Source organism: Eleutherodactylus coqui, chromosome 1, assembly GCF_035609145.1.
Source record: "Eleutherodactylus coqui strain aEleCoq1 chromosome 1, aEleCoq1.hap1, whole genome shotgun sequence".
In the NCBI taxonomy this organism is placed as follows: Eukaryota; Metazoa; Chordata; class Amphibia; order Anura; family Eleutherodactylidae; genus Eleutherodactylus; species Eleutherodactylus coqui.
In genome coordinates this window covers 352,849,252-352,865,785 of record NC_089837.1, presented here as the reverse complement: position 1 = coordinate 352,865,785, position 16,534 = coordinate 352,849,252, and the positions used below count along the sequence as shown (strand labels likewise).

General features: G+C 42.1%; 1 protein-coding gene across 4 annotated transcripts in view; it reads right to left on the bottom strand.

The window, feature by feature from the left end:
* Positions 1 to 15,861, bottom strand: part of SPNS2 (SPNS lysolipid transporter 2, sphingosine-1-phosphate) — a 141,304-nt gene extending 125,443 nt beyond the window's left edge. For 3 of the 4 annotated variants that reach the window (XM_066577012.1, XM_066577020.1, XM_066577027.1), the window contains exon 1: positions 15,391 to 15,861. In XM_066577012.1, the coding sequence (XP_066433109.1) occupies positions 15,391 to 15,649 (259 nt within the window). In that variant the 5' untranslated portion in view covers positions 15,650 to 15,861. The remainder of the gene's footprint in view (positions 1 to 15,390) is intronic. The other variant, XR_010786454.1, reaches the window with a different exon arrangement.
* Between the last annotated feature and the right edge of the window lie 673 nt (positions 15,862 to 16,534).

Genomic DNA, 16,534 nt, shown 5'->3' with positions numbered 1-16,534 from the left:
TTTGGAGCTGGGACATATACACCATCGTTGCTAAAAGGGGACAGAAATACCCCATTCATTCTTGCCATAAATGTTGCCATTTGTGTTCCCATGTACTACTTGTTGATGTGAAATGAAGAGCCATAATGAATGAACACAGAGCTCTCACTATACGATGGCCTGATAGATTAGTACTGTGTTCCTGTGATTACATTATCACGACAATCCTGGGATTTTGTTTAATCTTTTCCTCTAACAATAGTCATCTTATTAGCAGACTGGGCAGGCTTTATGAAGTAAACGAACACTAGCAAAGTATATTACAGCTGCAATTATGAGAGCAAGTCTTTTGATCACAGAGAATGTCACCATTAGAGACTAGAGCAGTTCATTCATTAGCCATGAACGGCGTATCTTCAACTGCGTGGATGTTGATGATTACATGGCCAAATCGGAAAAGCATGGAGTAATTGCAGCCCGGTATAAGCAGAACACACTCGGATTTATTCTCATTCGGTATTATGAAGGTTAAGATGAAAAAAAGGCTCAAAAACACAAAGACAAAAATGTTAACCATGGTTCTAAACTTAATTTTTCTAACCCACCAGCACATCATTGAGAGCAGGTGGGATATTCACCAATATTCCCCTATGTATGTAACCAGCATTCCTTTATTTTAATGGTGCGGTTAGTGCTGAAAATGTTTGTTTCATTATACTCTGAGCCACTATGAGCCATACCGCTAGGTCCACGTAGTATCTGAGGACCAACCAATATAGGGAGTAGAATATTGCTATTTATTTACTAGGAATGATCCGTGCAGCTTTTGCTAAAAAAAACAGCACATCTGTCTATGGACTGCATCCATTGCCATAAAGTGAAGAGAACTTAAAGGGGTTGTCCCGCGAAACAAAGTGGGGGTATACACTTCTGTATGGCCATATTAACGCACTTTGTAATGTACATTGTGCATTAATTATGAGCCATACAGAAGTTATTCACTTACCTGCTCCGTTGCTAGCGTCCCCGTCTCCATGGTGCCGTCTAATTTTCAGCGTCTAATCGCCCGATTTGACGCGCTTGCGCAGTCCGGTCTTCTCTGTGTTGAATGGGGCGCTCGTGCTGGAGAGCTGCTCCTCGTAGCTCCGCCCCGTGTGCCGATTCCAGCCAATCAGGAGGCTGGAATCGGCAATGGACCGCACAGAAGACCTGCGGTCCACCGAGGGTGAAGATCCCGGCGGCCATCTTCGCAAGGTAAGTAAGAAGTCACCGGAGCGCGGGGATTCGGTAAGTACTACCCGTTTTTTTTTTTTATCCCTGCATCGGGTTTGTCTCGCGCCGAACGGGGGGGCTATTGAAAAAAAAAAAAAACCCGTTTCGGCGCGGGACAACCCCTTTAATTGCAATACCAGCCCATGGACAGAAGTGGCGCTGAAAGAAAGCAGACTATTTTTTCTAGTCCTGGACACTCCTTTAATTATATTTTGAGTTTTAGAGCAATAGGGGGAACTTAAGTTTGAACATTTACCTCCACTTTTGTTCACCTACATTTCTCCCTTCCCTTGGTGGAACTGGATGGACATAGGTCTTTTTATTTATTTTAGTTAATGCCAATTACTTAAGAGTGTTACAACTAGAGATGAGCGAACATACTCGATAAGGCAAACTACTCGATTGAGTAGTGCCTTCGTCGAGTACCTGTCCGCTCGTCTCTAAAGATTCAAGTGCCGGCAGGGGGCGGGGAGCTCTCTCTCCCTCTCTCCAACCCCCCCCCCCCCAGCTCCTCCCTGCTCACCGCCGCAACTCACCTGTCACCCGCGCCGGTAGCCGAATCTTTAGAGTCGAGCGGGCAGGTACTCGAATAAGGCACTACTCGCTCGAGTAGTTTGCCTTATCGAGTATGCTCGCTCATCTCTAGTTACAACATATTCCATAGCGCTGTACAGAGATTGTCAGTTTTTTTTCAACCATTTTGACAATATAACTATGAACTACTTATATCTTAAAAGAAATCCTGTTGTGGTCAGTATTAACTGACACCATGATTATAGCAATGTGTCACTTCCTTGTGAATGTGCAGTAGTTTTTCTAGGTCGGGAGGGGTGTCATCACTCCTTAAGGAGAGCACCTAGGAGGTGAGTGAGGAAACTTATAAGGTCATGCCTGGTCCTCTGGGAAATATATGCAAATAAGGAAGATGGAACAATACTTCTGCAGCGCCACCTATTGGATGGCAGGATTCCTGCAAATCAATATCTGACCCTTTATACAGGACTGTAGAACAATGGTTAGGAATTTAAAACCAAGCCAGAATCCATACACAGACAGCTGTTTCAGGGTTTTTGCTCCTCATCAGTGTGCAGTAGGATCCGGGCTTGGCTAGTGAGAGGCCTCTGACGCAATAATTGTTCTAAATTATTGCAAGAACCTAGTGACAGGTTCCCTATAAGAAGTAGAAACGGAAATTGTAATAATTCAAGTACCCCAGTAGTTAGTTCTTTTAAATGACCCTACTTGATGTAACACCTTAATATCCATGTACAAATTAATGTACCATCTACATCTTTGGATAATGTTTCCACCGATCCCCACCTGCCACTAAGTGTTCATACTAGTAAAATAATACACATCTACGCACAAGGAGTACTTGTCATCATTTCATGTATTTATCATCTTACAGCGTATAAAACCAGTGCTAAGAAAACAGTATTACACACCACTTTTCCCACGTAGCTATAACCATTCTATTCATTTACTGCATATTGATTTCAAACTGAACCCAAAATACATCTTGAAATGAGCTAATCTGATCAAAGACACATTTTTTTTGCTTCGGCTTTCCTATACTAAATCATATGTAAGCAGTATGGGAAATCTCTGAGAAACATGTTGTGTGTTACTTGGCTCAGCAGCCAATACATACGACATATCAATGGCATTGATCACTATAAACACTGGCTGAAAAGAATAGCTGCTTTCCTACATCAAGTATTCAGTTTTACTAGCCTTTAGCTCAACCCAATTTATATGAATGACTTGCTCATACGATCCGTGGAATGAGCCAGAAATCCATATTGAAATAGATTTCTGCTTTTGAAACAAGCCCCAGATGTGTACAAACTTGGCTTGTTGTACAGTAACGAGAAGGAGCCTAATACAGATGAAAGGCCGTATGCTGCAATATTTAGTGTCTTACAAAGTTCAGGATTTCGAATGGTTAACAAAGCACGTTATCCGATTTTCTTGAAGAGCCATCATTTCTGACTGCAAATTGGCAACAAACAAACCAGACATAGAAGAGAGATAGTGTGAGAACCGTAAGCGGATTCACATGTTCTATACAACAGCCCAAGAGAAACTATACTCCAACCGAGCGCCTGCGCCAAATCCAAGTGTTAATGTAGGTATTAAGATATTTGTCTGCATTCACTGGCTGCAATTCTTTAACTAAAGTTGGCCAAACTTTCTAGTCGACTCTGACTTGATGTGCCGATGATCTAATGTCCATAAAACCATTAGAAGTTTAGCAAATCCTAGTCAGTGTTCCACCAGCAAATAAAAAAGGAAAAACTCAATTGTAGGGAGGAAAACGATTTATTACACCCCACCAATCAAGGGACCAAAAAAAAAAAGGGCATAAAGCAGAACATTGGGGTCTAATAAATATTCATGACAACATACAAGTAATCGATCAGGATCGTAGGGTCTTTTTTACACGTGGCAATTAATTGTTGGAACGGGCAATTCAATTCAATGTCCATTTACACGCACAGATAATTGTTTAAATATTTACATTATAGCTTGTTCAGCTATTTATTGGTCCGTCAGGGGAGCCTGGAAATACCTGGGAATAGTTTGCGAATGACTGAACAATCGCCTTTTACACGAAACGATCAATCTTATGTCTGCATAGGAAGAACAACAACTAATAAGAGAAAAAATTATTGTTCATCGTTCAATTGTTGGCCATATTTACAGGCAACGCTTATGGTTCATTTTCGCATAATTCAATATTAATTGAGCGATAATTGTTCCGTGTAAAAGGGCCCTCAGTCAACTTTTGCAAGAAAATGGTGAGTTTTATATTATGTTTGAGTTAAAGAAAAGGTTTCAGGGTTTATATCTCATGAAAGACGATTAAATCAATCTCAGGTGAACTAATAAGGGCCTCATCGATATCCAAAATTATAGTCTTAAGCCAGTTTCACATCTGCGTCAGAACCTCCAGCCGAAGGTTCCATCACAGATGTGGCTGGAAATACTGGAAGAAAAAGTGCTGCATGCAGTGCTTTATCTTTCCTCCAAAAGCCGGGAAGACCCCATTATAGTCAATAGGTCCGTCCGGCATTGTTCTCTTCCGTCCAAAGATGGAACAACTCAGCCATGGGGATTCCCCTTCCCCGCTTCCCGAACGTTGCAGGAAAGCAGAATCCCCAGTGCAGGTGTGAAAGCACCCTTACTTACGTAATCTAAAAACTGGTGATTATGATAACATAGGGGAAATCACCTAAGAATAGCTGTCAGACCTGACATGAAATCTCCCTATTACCATATAGCACATACAAGTCTATATAAAATGCCTCCCATACCCTTGAGCTAATCGTATCTAAATACCAATAGATAGACTAAAAGAAGACATTTTAGGTATGTGCTATAGTCACATTTTTCTTTGCATTCTTTTTGCCATTTGCACACTTTGTAAGCAGAGAAGTACATGGCCCAGCAACTTGCAGGTCCAGTCCAGACACATTGGCTTATAAGGGATGTGCAATAGCAAACAATTCTATCATAAATTACTGATATTATTAAAAAAATGGCAAAGAGGTAACTAGGTACATATAAAAAGATTCAAATAAAATAAAATCACATCATGGTCATGGTCACTATCGGACTATTTCAGACCAAAATCGATATTTCCCAATTGGTAATGGGGCTAGTGAACAGATTGTCTCAATTTATCAGTTCCCCTACGCTGCCAAATCACAAGAGGTTCACCAAAAAGTTGCATTAATTTACTGACACCGTATCACAAACACAACAGATCAATTTGCCCACTATATCCTAGTGACAAGCAAATCCTTACTATTTGAACATTCGTATAGAGAAGTTATCAAAGATTTTCCATAGGGCTGCAGCTAATTATCCTAATTCATGCACCAAAGAAATTAGCTGAATAACAACCTCAGCTCTGCTACTTCTGCATAGAACTTTACACACATGGACCTTATGAATGAATTCATTGAGCAGCAAGTCTTGTTTCCACTGTAATCAGATTACTTGGTGTTAATGAGATTTACACTGTACACCTCCCTGGCTAGCTGACCAACTGTCACATGCTAGTATACTGGGTGGACATGCCACCACCTTGTCCTGATCACAGACTCATGCGGAATGCTGTCCTGCCTTCCTGAACTAGCCTCCGCTAGTCCCTTCTGATGTGAGACAAGAACCTTGTATAAAGATCCCACAACACTTAAGCATATCATTGCAATATAACCTGACTCCTGTAATTCTTACAAATTATTATAATTACTTCTTCACCCATTCGGGCCTTACCATATGTTCACAAAGAGACTATAGACAGGAGTGTCACCGGTGATTAAAACGTTCCAAAGACACTGACATTCCTTTCCTATGATGTACAACCCTTCCTACCAGCTTATGTTCTAATGTATAGAGCCGCGGCTTCCAGTTTTCTAGTGACATGCAAGCAGTGCCTATGTATATCATTCATCTTCAATATAAGCTTCATTAATACACTTTAGTATGTGACAGTAAGCTGCTGTCGCGGCAGCAATTTTATCAGGTGGTTGGCAAATCAGCCAATTTGCTGGCATGAGATTCAAAACTGCTCTGATCTATTAGGGGTGACAGGGAGGAAAGGAGGTATTTTGTACCTTGATGACTTGTTGTCAAACACAAAACTATCGTAGCAATTTTGCTTGAGTTATGATATAAAGAAATCATATCAATAGTTAGAGCTATGGGTAGGTCATCATTCTTTCTTCAAGTTCACATACATAATATGACACAAGAGGCTTGAACTTAACTGTTATTTAATTATTTTTTATTGTAATGTACAGAATAGGCAATTCTAAGCATTTTTGCGGAATGCTTTATTAGACTATTCTGTACATTTTTCCTTCAAAACTAGGAAGTTGCTAAGGAAATCCGTATTCACCCAACAGCATAGCAGAAAAGGGAGCTCCAGCTGTGCCTGTGCAGTTGCAGACGTAGCTATTCCCATTAAGCATTTAGTTTATAAAGGCTGCTTTACACATTTTATTGAATCTTACACACAATTCCTTCTGTGCCCCACATCAGTGCCCAGCGCAGTTATTTCTCTTCTGCCAGCTGTTCTTCTCTAGGCATTGCACTGTGAAGGAGAAGCTGTTCTGTGCTGCAGACAGCTTCTCCCCTTCATAGCGTTCACCCAGACCTGATGCACTGTCAGGGCTTTCAGCACATTGGGTGAACAGTACGTATGTCACCAAACTATGCACTAATACTCCGACAGTGCATCAGGTTTGGCAGGCAGTTGAAACTGTGAAGGAGAAGTCATTCTATGGTGTAGATAGCTTCACCTTTTCACAGCCTCCATTCCCTGTTGGACTCGGAGGACTGTCTGTGTCTCAGTGCATCAGGTGGTGACATATAGTACTGTACACGCGATGTACTGAGAGCCCTGACAGTGCATTGGGTACAACAGAGAGTGTGGGTGCTGTGAAGGGGAGAAGCCATCTGCAGCACAGAACAGCTTCTCCTTCACAACATGCTGCATTGGGAAGAACAGCAGGCAAAAGAGAAATAGCAGGGCTCAAGAAAGATGTAAGGCACAGGAAGAATTACTTGTGTAAGACTCAATAAAGTGAATAAAACAGCCTTTAGGAATAAAGTGTTCAATGGGAACAGCTATATCTGCACCTGCACTGTTGAACAGTGCAGGCACAGCTGGAGCGTTCTCTTCTGCTATGCTGTTAGGTCAATACAGATTTTCTGTAGCAACTTCCTAGCAACATTTTCACCTAGCTGCATGGCAAAAGAAAAGTTTTAAAGGAAAAATGTACAGAATGGGCTAATAAAACATACTGCAAAAATGCTTATGTCATTATTCAAATGACAGTTCCATTTTAAGAATAACAGAATTTGCTACAGAAAAATGGTGACATTTGAATGACTTTACACTAGTAGGTGGCTTCCTCTTTTGGACACATCCACTTAAATAGTAAAAAAATAATAATAATTAGTGTTGCTTTTACACTGATGGTAACCGTATGGTTTTATTGTAACAACGTATTCATCATGCTATTTAAATATAGGTTGGTCGAATATATTTCTCCTTTCATATAAAAATACAATGTGTCAAAGAAAGTCACATGAACATAATAATAAAAATATAATACACTAAGTCCACTCTCACACAAGTGTTTTACTGCTTGCAGAGCTGCATTTTACCGTGCGTTTGCCAGGCGAGCAAGCTGATTACATAACAACTTTTTTTTTTCCACTCCCGGTGGCATAGTAACCTACGTAAAAAACAGAGTTTTACGCATATGGCTGCATATTTACTGCGTTTTTTTAACGCAACCCATTCATTTCAATAGGCGATGGGCAAAATAGAATTAAGAAATCCGCGCGGATGTCCCGTAGCAGGCTTCATTTTGTGTGGTTTTCCAACACGGACGGCTTCCATGGCTTCCATTGAAGCCTATGGAAGCTGTCCGGTCCCGCGGCACACCCGCAGCTGTATTTGTGCTGTGCCGCAGGACGGCAGGAGTTCAAACTGAACAAATATGTGCACTGCGCATGCGCGTGGCACGCTGCTGATGTGCCAAGCACATCCGCTGGGCCAAAGAAAGAAGATTCGGCCGCGACGGTGGGGAGACCCGCAGCGTCTGGAGAGGTAAGTATAATTAATTTTCTGGCCTCATGTCTGCAGGAAAGGAGGGACCGGCTGCGGGATTCTGCATGGAGAATCTGTGCGGGCCCAAATTTCCCCATGGACATGAGGCCTTAGTGCTGCAAAAAACGCACATAATATGTGTTAAAAATGCTTGAGTAAGAGTGGCCTAAGAGCTTGTATACAACCACAAACTATCAGACACTCATATTCCGTATTACAAATGCACTCTACAGAGAGTCCTAGAAAACAACACACACAAATTGTACTACGACAGCCAAAATCACACACAAAACAATCCACCACAACACACCAGACATCGCACTCATTAACCAACAAAACACAACCACATACATCATGACAGACATATCCACCCCAAACACTCACAACATTCGCAATACATACACTGAGACAATCATTAAATACACCGAACCCGCCCAGGAGAACGGATGGGGTACTTATTATGCCTGTCATGCTTTCTACCACCAGGGTTGGACCACAAATACTACACAAGTCTACAAACTTTACATCTAAACAAATATAAATACGTGTCATTGCAGAAAGCAGCCATACTGAACACATATCACATTGTCAGGACGTTCCTAGACCTGGACACACACAACACACAGGTGTAATGTTTGCATTGCTTTGACCATTGTCCGGCTTAGCCCTTGGTGCTGGTATTAACCGAGTTAAACATTTAACACATCAGAATAATATCAGGACTAATATGATAAACGCCAGGTTGGCAAAATCTATAATAGATGCAAAATGCAGACTGTGAAAAAATTGCATAGATTGGGTACAAAGACACCATTTGGTGAAAACGTTGATTCATTGGGAGCTCTGCGAAAACTACCATGTGCCCACAATGAAGAACTGGTGCGGACATAAGCATGAAAAAAGTAGTTCAAAATGAAGCAGTAATAGGACTGTTGAAGTTCCGTGTAGACAAAGCAGACAAAGTCTGGACACAGAAAATGTTCGATTTGACCATCCTTGAAAAGTAAAGGGTGAGGCTCGTTGACATTGCTATACCGAGTGAACCTGGGTGCTTCCCGATGGGTTATGAAGACTGACTACCATACTGTGACCTTGTGCTTGTGTTGTACTGCTTTTGTGGGTATTATAATATTATTATTAATACATCTAGAAGCCTGCATCTTCCAACAACCTAAATTTGAAATCATAAAAAGTTTCCGCAATTACATTATACCCCATATTCTACATAAAGCCTTACTAATTGATATAGCTAGAACTATTGGCATTGTTTAGCAGACAATTCATATTACCCTTGTGTGTTTTTTATAGCAATCTCACAATTTCCATGTGGTTCACCACACAACCAAAAAATTATGTTCAAAGAAATGACATACAATCATTGTTTTGCTTTGTTTTTCTCTTTTTCAAGGCCTTTCTTATGGTTATCGTCTATGCTTCTATTTATATGTGTTGGTGTAAGTGTACCAAGTGTACATGTGCTATTTCATACTTTCACGTACTTTGAATGTGATATTGTCATGAGCTCAACTGAACTACATTAAGACCGATGGGTAAGCAGATTGTTAAACTTTGTGCTCACTGGATTGGATATTTCAGAATTTATAACATGGTGGGTAACCTCACACTTACTATGATTAAGGATGCATATTGCATCAAACATGCAAACATAGTTGTTTCTTGCAAACCTGCAATTTATGGTCATTTTTAAACATTTTCAATACAGAATTAACCCTTTCCAATCCACTCTCTGACGTCTTAAGACACTATCGTTTAAGACTGTATAGCTCCGATGTTGGAAGATGTCCGTTGAGGTTCTCTTACTGTATATTGCCAGCCTGTCGGAGCCTATCCAATGTGTCACCTCATGCAGTACTGGCTTTAGCCAGCATATAGTGCCATTGTATAACGGCAGAAAAGAGTAAGCCCCCCAGGAAAACCAGAATACAATTGGATTGGAAAGGGTTAATATTTCTCTGTTTGGTGCTAGACAACACATTTTTTGGGGGACTGAGACTAGAGATGAGCGAGTATACTCGCTAAGGCACATTACTCGAGCGAGTAGTGCCTTAGCCGAGTATCTCCCCTCTCGTCTCTAAAGATTCGGGGGGCGGGGAGCAGCGGGGGAGAGCGGGGAGGAACGGAGGGGAGATCTCCTTCTCTCCCGCCCGCTCTCCGACGCAACTCACCTGTCACCGGCGCCGCCCCCGAATCTTTAGAGACGAGCGGGGAGATACTCGGCTAAGGCACTACTCGCTCGAGTAATGTGCCTTAGCGAGTATACTCGCTCATCTCTAACTGAGACAGATGACAAATATGAGGAGCAAAACATAGGTGTAGCTTGTTGGCAGCCTATGGTAAATACCAGACAGCATGGATTAGAGAGCCCTGCCCTGGCTAATACACATTGCTGCTTATTGCATTAAAATATAAAGTATTTACATATCCATATGCAATAGTAAATAAAGGACATGACCCTATAGATAATAGAATAGGGTGTTGTCTATTGAACATCCAACACATAATTGAATTTACATTACATGTGTTGGAAGATCCCCTATGTGTACAATTATGGTGCCCTAAGGAAAGGGGGCTAATTTAATGTTTTAGAACTACAATCCATTTGTTTCTATGGAAACCAATAAAAACCATATTTAATGAACCACTGAGGCAGTTTTGGGAGTGCCACTTGACACAACACCTACTATTTTCTCACTACAGACATTCCCATACAACATATTTACTCTAGATGCATTCTACTATTGGCTAGGTCATACTCTGTTATTACATGTCCTGTACATTCAGTGTTTAGGCAAATTACCTGGCAACTGGTGAATTGGGTCAGGATGCAGAACTAGAGATGTGGATAGTGAAGGTCACATACTATATTTCATACAATCATATTCTAGAGTTAAATAACAAAATATATACAGTATCTAAATTCTCTGAACTGCTGTAGTTCGTGTCGACACACTTACAAGTCTGTCCGTTAATATTGGCAATTCTTTACTAAGATCCATTACAAGTCCAAAATCTTTTACTTGAATACAAGTCTAAGTTTCCTATTATCAGCACAAGCTAAGTATTCATATATCATATTCTTTTAAGAATGATAGAATATGAGGCAATGGTAATGGAATTTGTAAAGCGCTAAACACATGCAGAACACAACCCAATATAAGAGGAGACTGGGGAATCTGGCGAAATCTGCAACACTACAGCGGAATCTCAAGAAATGGACAAGAAGTGCTATCAATTCATTGCAGGTACTAGAAAAGATTTGGCATGGATACTGTGCCCAAATCCGTGTCATTTCAGCATTCTATTGAATTCTATGGATTCCGATCTGTAGTTCATACAACAAGGAATTTTCCCATAGCTTGGATTTTGAATTCCATGCTGTGGGAAAAAAAAGAATGGAGATGTCAATTCTTGGTGCAGATTCCATGCAGAAACCACGCCTGTTGGCTTGGACTCAGTTCTGCTGCGGGTTGCAGTGTCAGATCCACATTGGAAAAATCTGACATGGATCTGACACATTTGTAGCTATGTGAATATACCCTTAAGGATACGTTCGCTCAGTCATTTTCCCCACAGATCTGATGGGGAAATCCCAAAGTGCCCCACTAATTTTAATGGGAATCCACTAGATAGTGTATATGGAGCTGATTTTTTCCAAAAGTAGTGACACGTAACTTCTTGAGGCTGAATTCACACGAGTGTACAAGTGTTTGCATGCGCATTTGCACCCCATATTGATGTGAAATGGGCGTTGCGGATCTGCATGCGCAACTGCAAATCATGTGCATTCGCATGCGCAGAAAATGAGTAACGATGCTCTCAGCCATTAAAGTGGCCAATTAGTTTTAGGATTTCAAAACGTTCTTTTCCTTGTGCAAATAGACAGAAAAATTTGAACATGTAGCATCCTTTTTTGCGCGATCGAAATGCACACGCAAAATAAATGCATGTGAACGAACCTGATGAAATCGATGGGCTCTATTTTCTGCATATTGGGCACGCAAATTTCCTTATGCAAATACGCTTGTGTGAATCCAGCGTGATTCTGCGTGGAGCCCACACCGGAAAATCCCCATGCTTCTTTTTTCCTTTGCGTACCCTAAATCCTCGTGCGGATCTGTGGCTCAAACAAATGAAAATCCAACATGGACTTATGCTACATGCACATAGCCTTATATTCCAAGAAGACATTTTCCACAGCTGATGACCATATAATGTGTTTCTCAGAATCTTTCTCATGTATATGTAGGCTGTAGTCCTAAACTGGACTAATCCTGGAGAAGGTTTTATGGCGATCCACCAGTTATGGTCTTATAGGCATCAAAAGTAAACCATCCAGAAAGTTAGGTGCCACTAGCCAATTTGTGAGCGCATTGGCTACCTCCCTCCTAAGCTTTATCCAGCTCGTTCTTAAAGGAGTCATCTGAGATTTAAAGAGAACACAGTGGAGCAGAAAAGTTACAAAATAACTATACAACAATGACTCCCCTGTTAAATCCCACACCGCTCCAGCGCTGATGCTCCAGTGGTCCTTTTTGTTTAGGTTTCCCGTAGAGATGACATGCCACGCATCCACATGACCATGGATTGCAGCCAATCACTAGCCACAGTGGTGATGCTAGAAAGTACGGCACATGACTGCCGAGACCAGTGATCAGAGCGGAAAGCGATCCATTATGGGTTTTAAAGGGATTTTGTGAGATGTTAATATAGACGACCTTTCCTTAGGTAAGGCCATCAGTTGGGGCTGACTCTTGGCACTTCTTCTAATCAGTTGCTCTGTTTGTTTCATGACGGTGACGTCACATTTATCAGTCACAGAGCCTTCCTGGAACTCAGTCCCATTCAAGTGACTTGTACTGAGCTGCAGTACCAGCCTTAGCCACGTTACAATATAGGAGCGCTCTTCAGTTAGAACTCCACCGATCTGAAATTGATTACCCAGCTAAAGGCTAGCACGTCAGTATCATAGTTCCAGAAACCCCATTAGCCCTCCAAATGCATCATTTGTAATGCTTGTTACAAATTACACCTATGCAAGGGACCTCACACATGCAGAATAAAAAGATGCAACTAAATTGTGCAAAACCTGTATACAGGTTATGGAGTAGAAATTAGCAACATTTTAGAGCTCATACTGCAGAAATATTCCGCCCATGTGACAGGTCCCTAAGGAAGGTAATGCACATACGACTGACACATTGGCCCAGAAAAATTGATGTCATGGAAAGAATAGCCATCTGAATTAAATACAGTGTAGCTGAATTAGAATGCAGAGTGTTTACAATGTAAGGCCTCATTCACACGAGAGCTGTCCACCCACATTAGAGGCGTGCAAAGGAGGTGCTTCAATAGGAACCAATGGGTTCCTATAGAAGAGTCCACATGAACGATTGTTAGGCGCGCTAAATTTGCGCACCTAACAAAGATAGAACATGCGACTGCAGGTCGCATCGAAGCTCCGTGGTGCATGCAAAGATAGAACCTGACCTATCTCTGGTGCGTGCTTTCCATAGACTCCTATGGGAGCTGGAAAGCACACAGCTCGCACCTCGGATCGTGTGAACGGGCTACTTCAAGTAGCTGGAATTAACCTGTTCCCGCGATCTTTACAGCTGTATAGCCGCGATCTTTTCTTGCGGCTATACCGCGTGCCAGCAGCGCTCGAGTGAATGAGGCCTAAAGGTAAGAAACATCTACACCGCTAACTAGGAGGAAGCTGGGAAATGAATGCAATCTCTTCTAATCCTTTTTCTAACATTACACTAGTCAAACCAATCACAGTGGAAGCTTCAGTGATTGTGATAGAACGAGCCATCAATAGAAACCATAAGGCATGCCGCCAGTGTTTTATTATGCTTGTATTTTTCGTGGGCGACATATGCCCGTGTGAATGAACCCTAAGGGAAGATATACAAGCCATTACTACTGCAACTGCAAAAATAGCTCTAGGAGCTGCATTACCATACGCTGCACAGTAGGGTGTTCAGGTTATAAGTATGAAGATACACAGCAATATCAAGATCAGTGCATTTAGAAATGCTGCCCACACACATTATATAAGACCATAGGAAAAAGGAACAAATGCCTAGCATCAATGTGCAATTAGTAAAAATAGGCATTTATGCCTACTGATTGATTCTGAACCCAATAATGACTTGGTAATGTGTACATGTACTCACTGAGATACTAGAAAAGGAAAAAATTAAGGATCACCCTTGTAAGGAGCATCGCTTAGAGAATACAGTGCACATGGCTCATCTCCGGAGCAGTAGGGACTGTAGCCTAGAAGACACAACCTTGTGGGCTCTTCTCTCACTCACACCATATCCTCCTGGGGTTCATATGGCTTTACATAAGATTGGAATTTTAGAAGCACTTCAAGTTCTGCATAGAGTTACTATCTCACCAAGTAGATTACTGATGTTCTTCAAGTTCTTCACCTGCATAGTCCACCATTTAACCCTAAAGGGAACTTATGCCCAAAGTCTCTAACTTGCAGTTGTTCTTGATAGATATCTAGACTTGTCCAATATATATGTATGGCACACAGATAACATCACCACCCTGTATCCTGTTCTTCCTGGGAAAGACCACAGAGTAGTAGCCAAGTAGCACATTTCGTGGATTAAAGTCTAAAAACACCCTTTAATGTCCAACACTAGGACTGCAATGCTGCAATCCCCGATCTTCTTTTGTTAGATGACACTAATGATGTGCTGACTCAAAACGATCTGCATACAACACAATGTTAATAAGCTTTCTAAGACGAGGGAGACCAAGCTCATTAAATGTCCTCTATGTTGTACTATCATCTTCTAAGGGAAAATGATCCAAAATGATGAATCCACCACTGTTATGGGAAGTGTGTGGGGACTGGGAAAAGCGATATGACCTTGAAGCATCCCAATTGTTGAATGCCTTACGGCCGCACATATACAGTGCAAGTGACCTTAGATGACAGCAATACTACTACATTGTACATTCTATAGGAGATGGTAGGCATCACACTGCAGGGACCTCTACTGTATGCTCATCCAGGTCTAATATGCAGAAACTGTACTTTATAATGGTACTCACTATTCCATACCCTCAACAGAAGGTAGCAGAATCTAGTCTGGGTCACACTAATTTTATATATAGGATGTAGGAGATATATATTGGATGCATGAGATGTGAATATATATATATATGTGACCCGGACTAGATTCTGCTACATTCTGTTGAGGGTATGGAATAGTGAGTACCATTATAAAGTACAGTTTCTGCATATTAGACCTGGATGAGCATACAGTAGAGGACCCTGCAGTGTGATGTCTACCATCTCCTATATAATGTACAATGTATGATTATATATATATATATATATATACACACTGTCAGGATAAATGAAAGGCTGAACATAAAGTCCAGGTTGAACAATAGAGGGTAAGTTGGTAGGTGACATCGGGCAGTGCCCTGCTCTGTGACAGCTCCATCGCGTCTCTTACCTGCTACAGTGTACCTGTCCAGGTAGTTGAGCACATTGCCCACGCTCAGGATGCCCGCTGCTGCCACCCTGGCACGCCTCATGTTGAGGGGCTTCTCGGGGAGGCTGGTGCTCTCCATCTCTGGGGATTTAATATCCAGGACGCTGGTGACCGGGTTCATCCTCCCCGAGAGGGTCTCCACACCCCCGTCCTCTGCTCCCGGGATGCAGTCCTGGCTGCTGCCCCCCGTGCCCGCTCCATCACTCTCCAGGCACATCATGAGCTGCTGCCCGGAGCTCCGCCAGTGATTCCGGGCAGCTGAATGGAGGAGAGTCACGGTGCTGTCCTCGGCTCCTCAGCAGCGGGGAAGACAAAGCGCCTGGCAGCGTGAGTATCCTAGGGCTCCAGTAGCGCCGGTGGTACCGCCGTGTGACACTTGACAGCTCCGGCTGGGCGTCCCCTCCTCACTACCCGCGGTGCTGCAGAGAGGTGTGGGGGGGCGGGCACTGGGCAGCCGGGTACACTAGCCCCGCCCCTACCACCACCGTCCAGGAGAGAGAGAGGAATGAGCCCACACCTGATTCTCACGGAGCCGCTCGCTTTATGGACTGCGCTCCTTGTGTCATCCACAGCGCCACCTGCTGGCTCCTTATTCATCCCAAGGAGCGCTCTAATATACTCCTCTTATCGGCAGCTGGGGCGGCCCAAGTCAATTGACCTCTATTCTACGTGCTGTATGTATATTATATACATCCACCCTCATCTATGGAAGTGATAGACGACTCAGACCGGGAGATCTCATTATCTCTCCAAGAACAAACCTGACTGTAACTGTAGAAGCACAGGCGAATATAAAATCATCTATCTATCTGTCTGTCTGTCATATCTATTTATCCATACATCATCTACAATACCTAGCTAGATATCTTATATCTATCCATCCAATATTTATTTCCCTATTTCATATCTATTTATCAATACATTGATCTATTCATCCAATATCTCTCTATCTCATATCTCTCTATGTATCTATCCATTGATCTATCCATCCAATATCAGCCTGTCAGTCTATCTATCTCATATCTATTCATCCATCATTTACAATATCTAGCTAGCTCATATCTATCCATCCAATATCTACCTCCCTATTTCATATCTATTTATT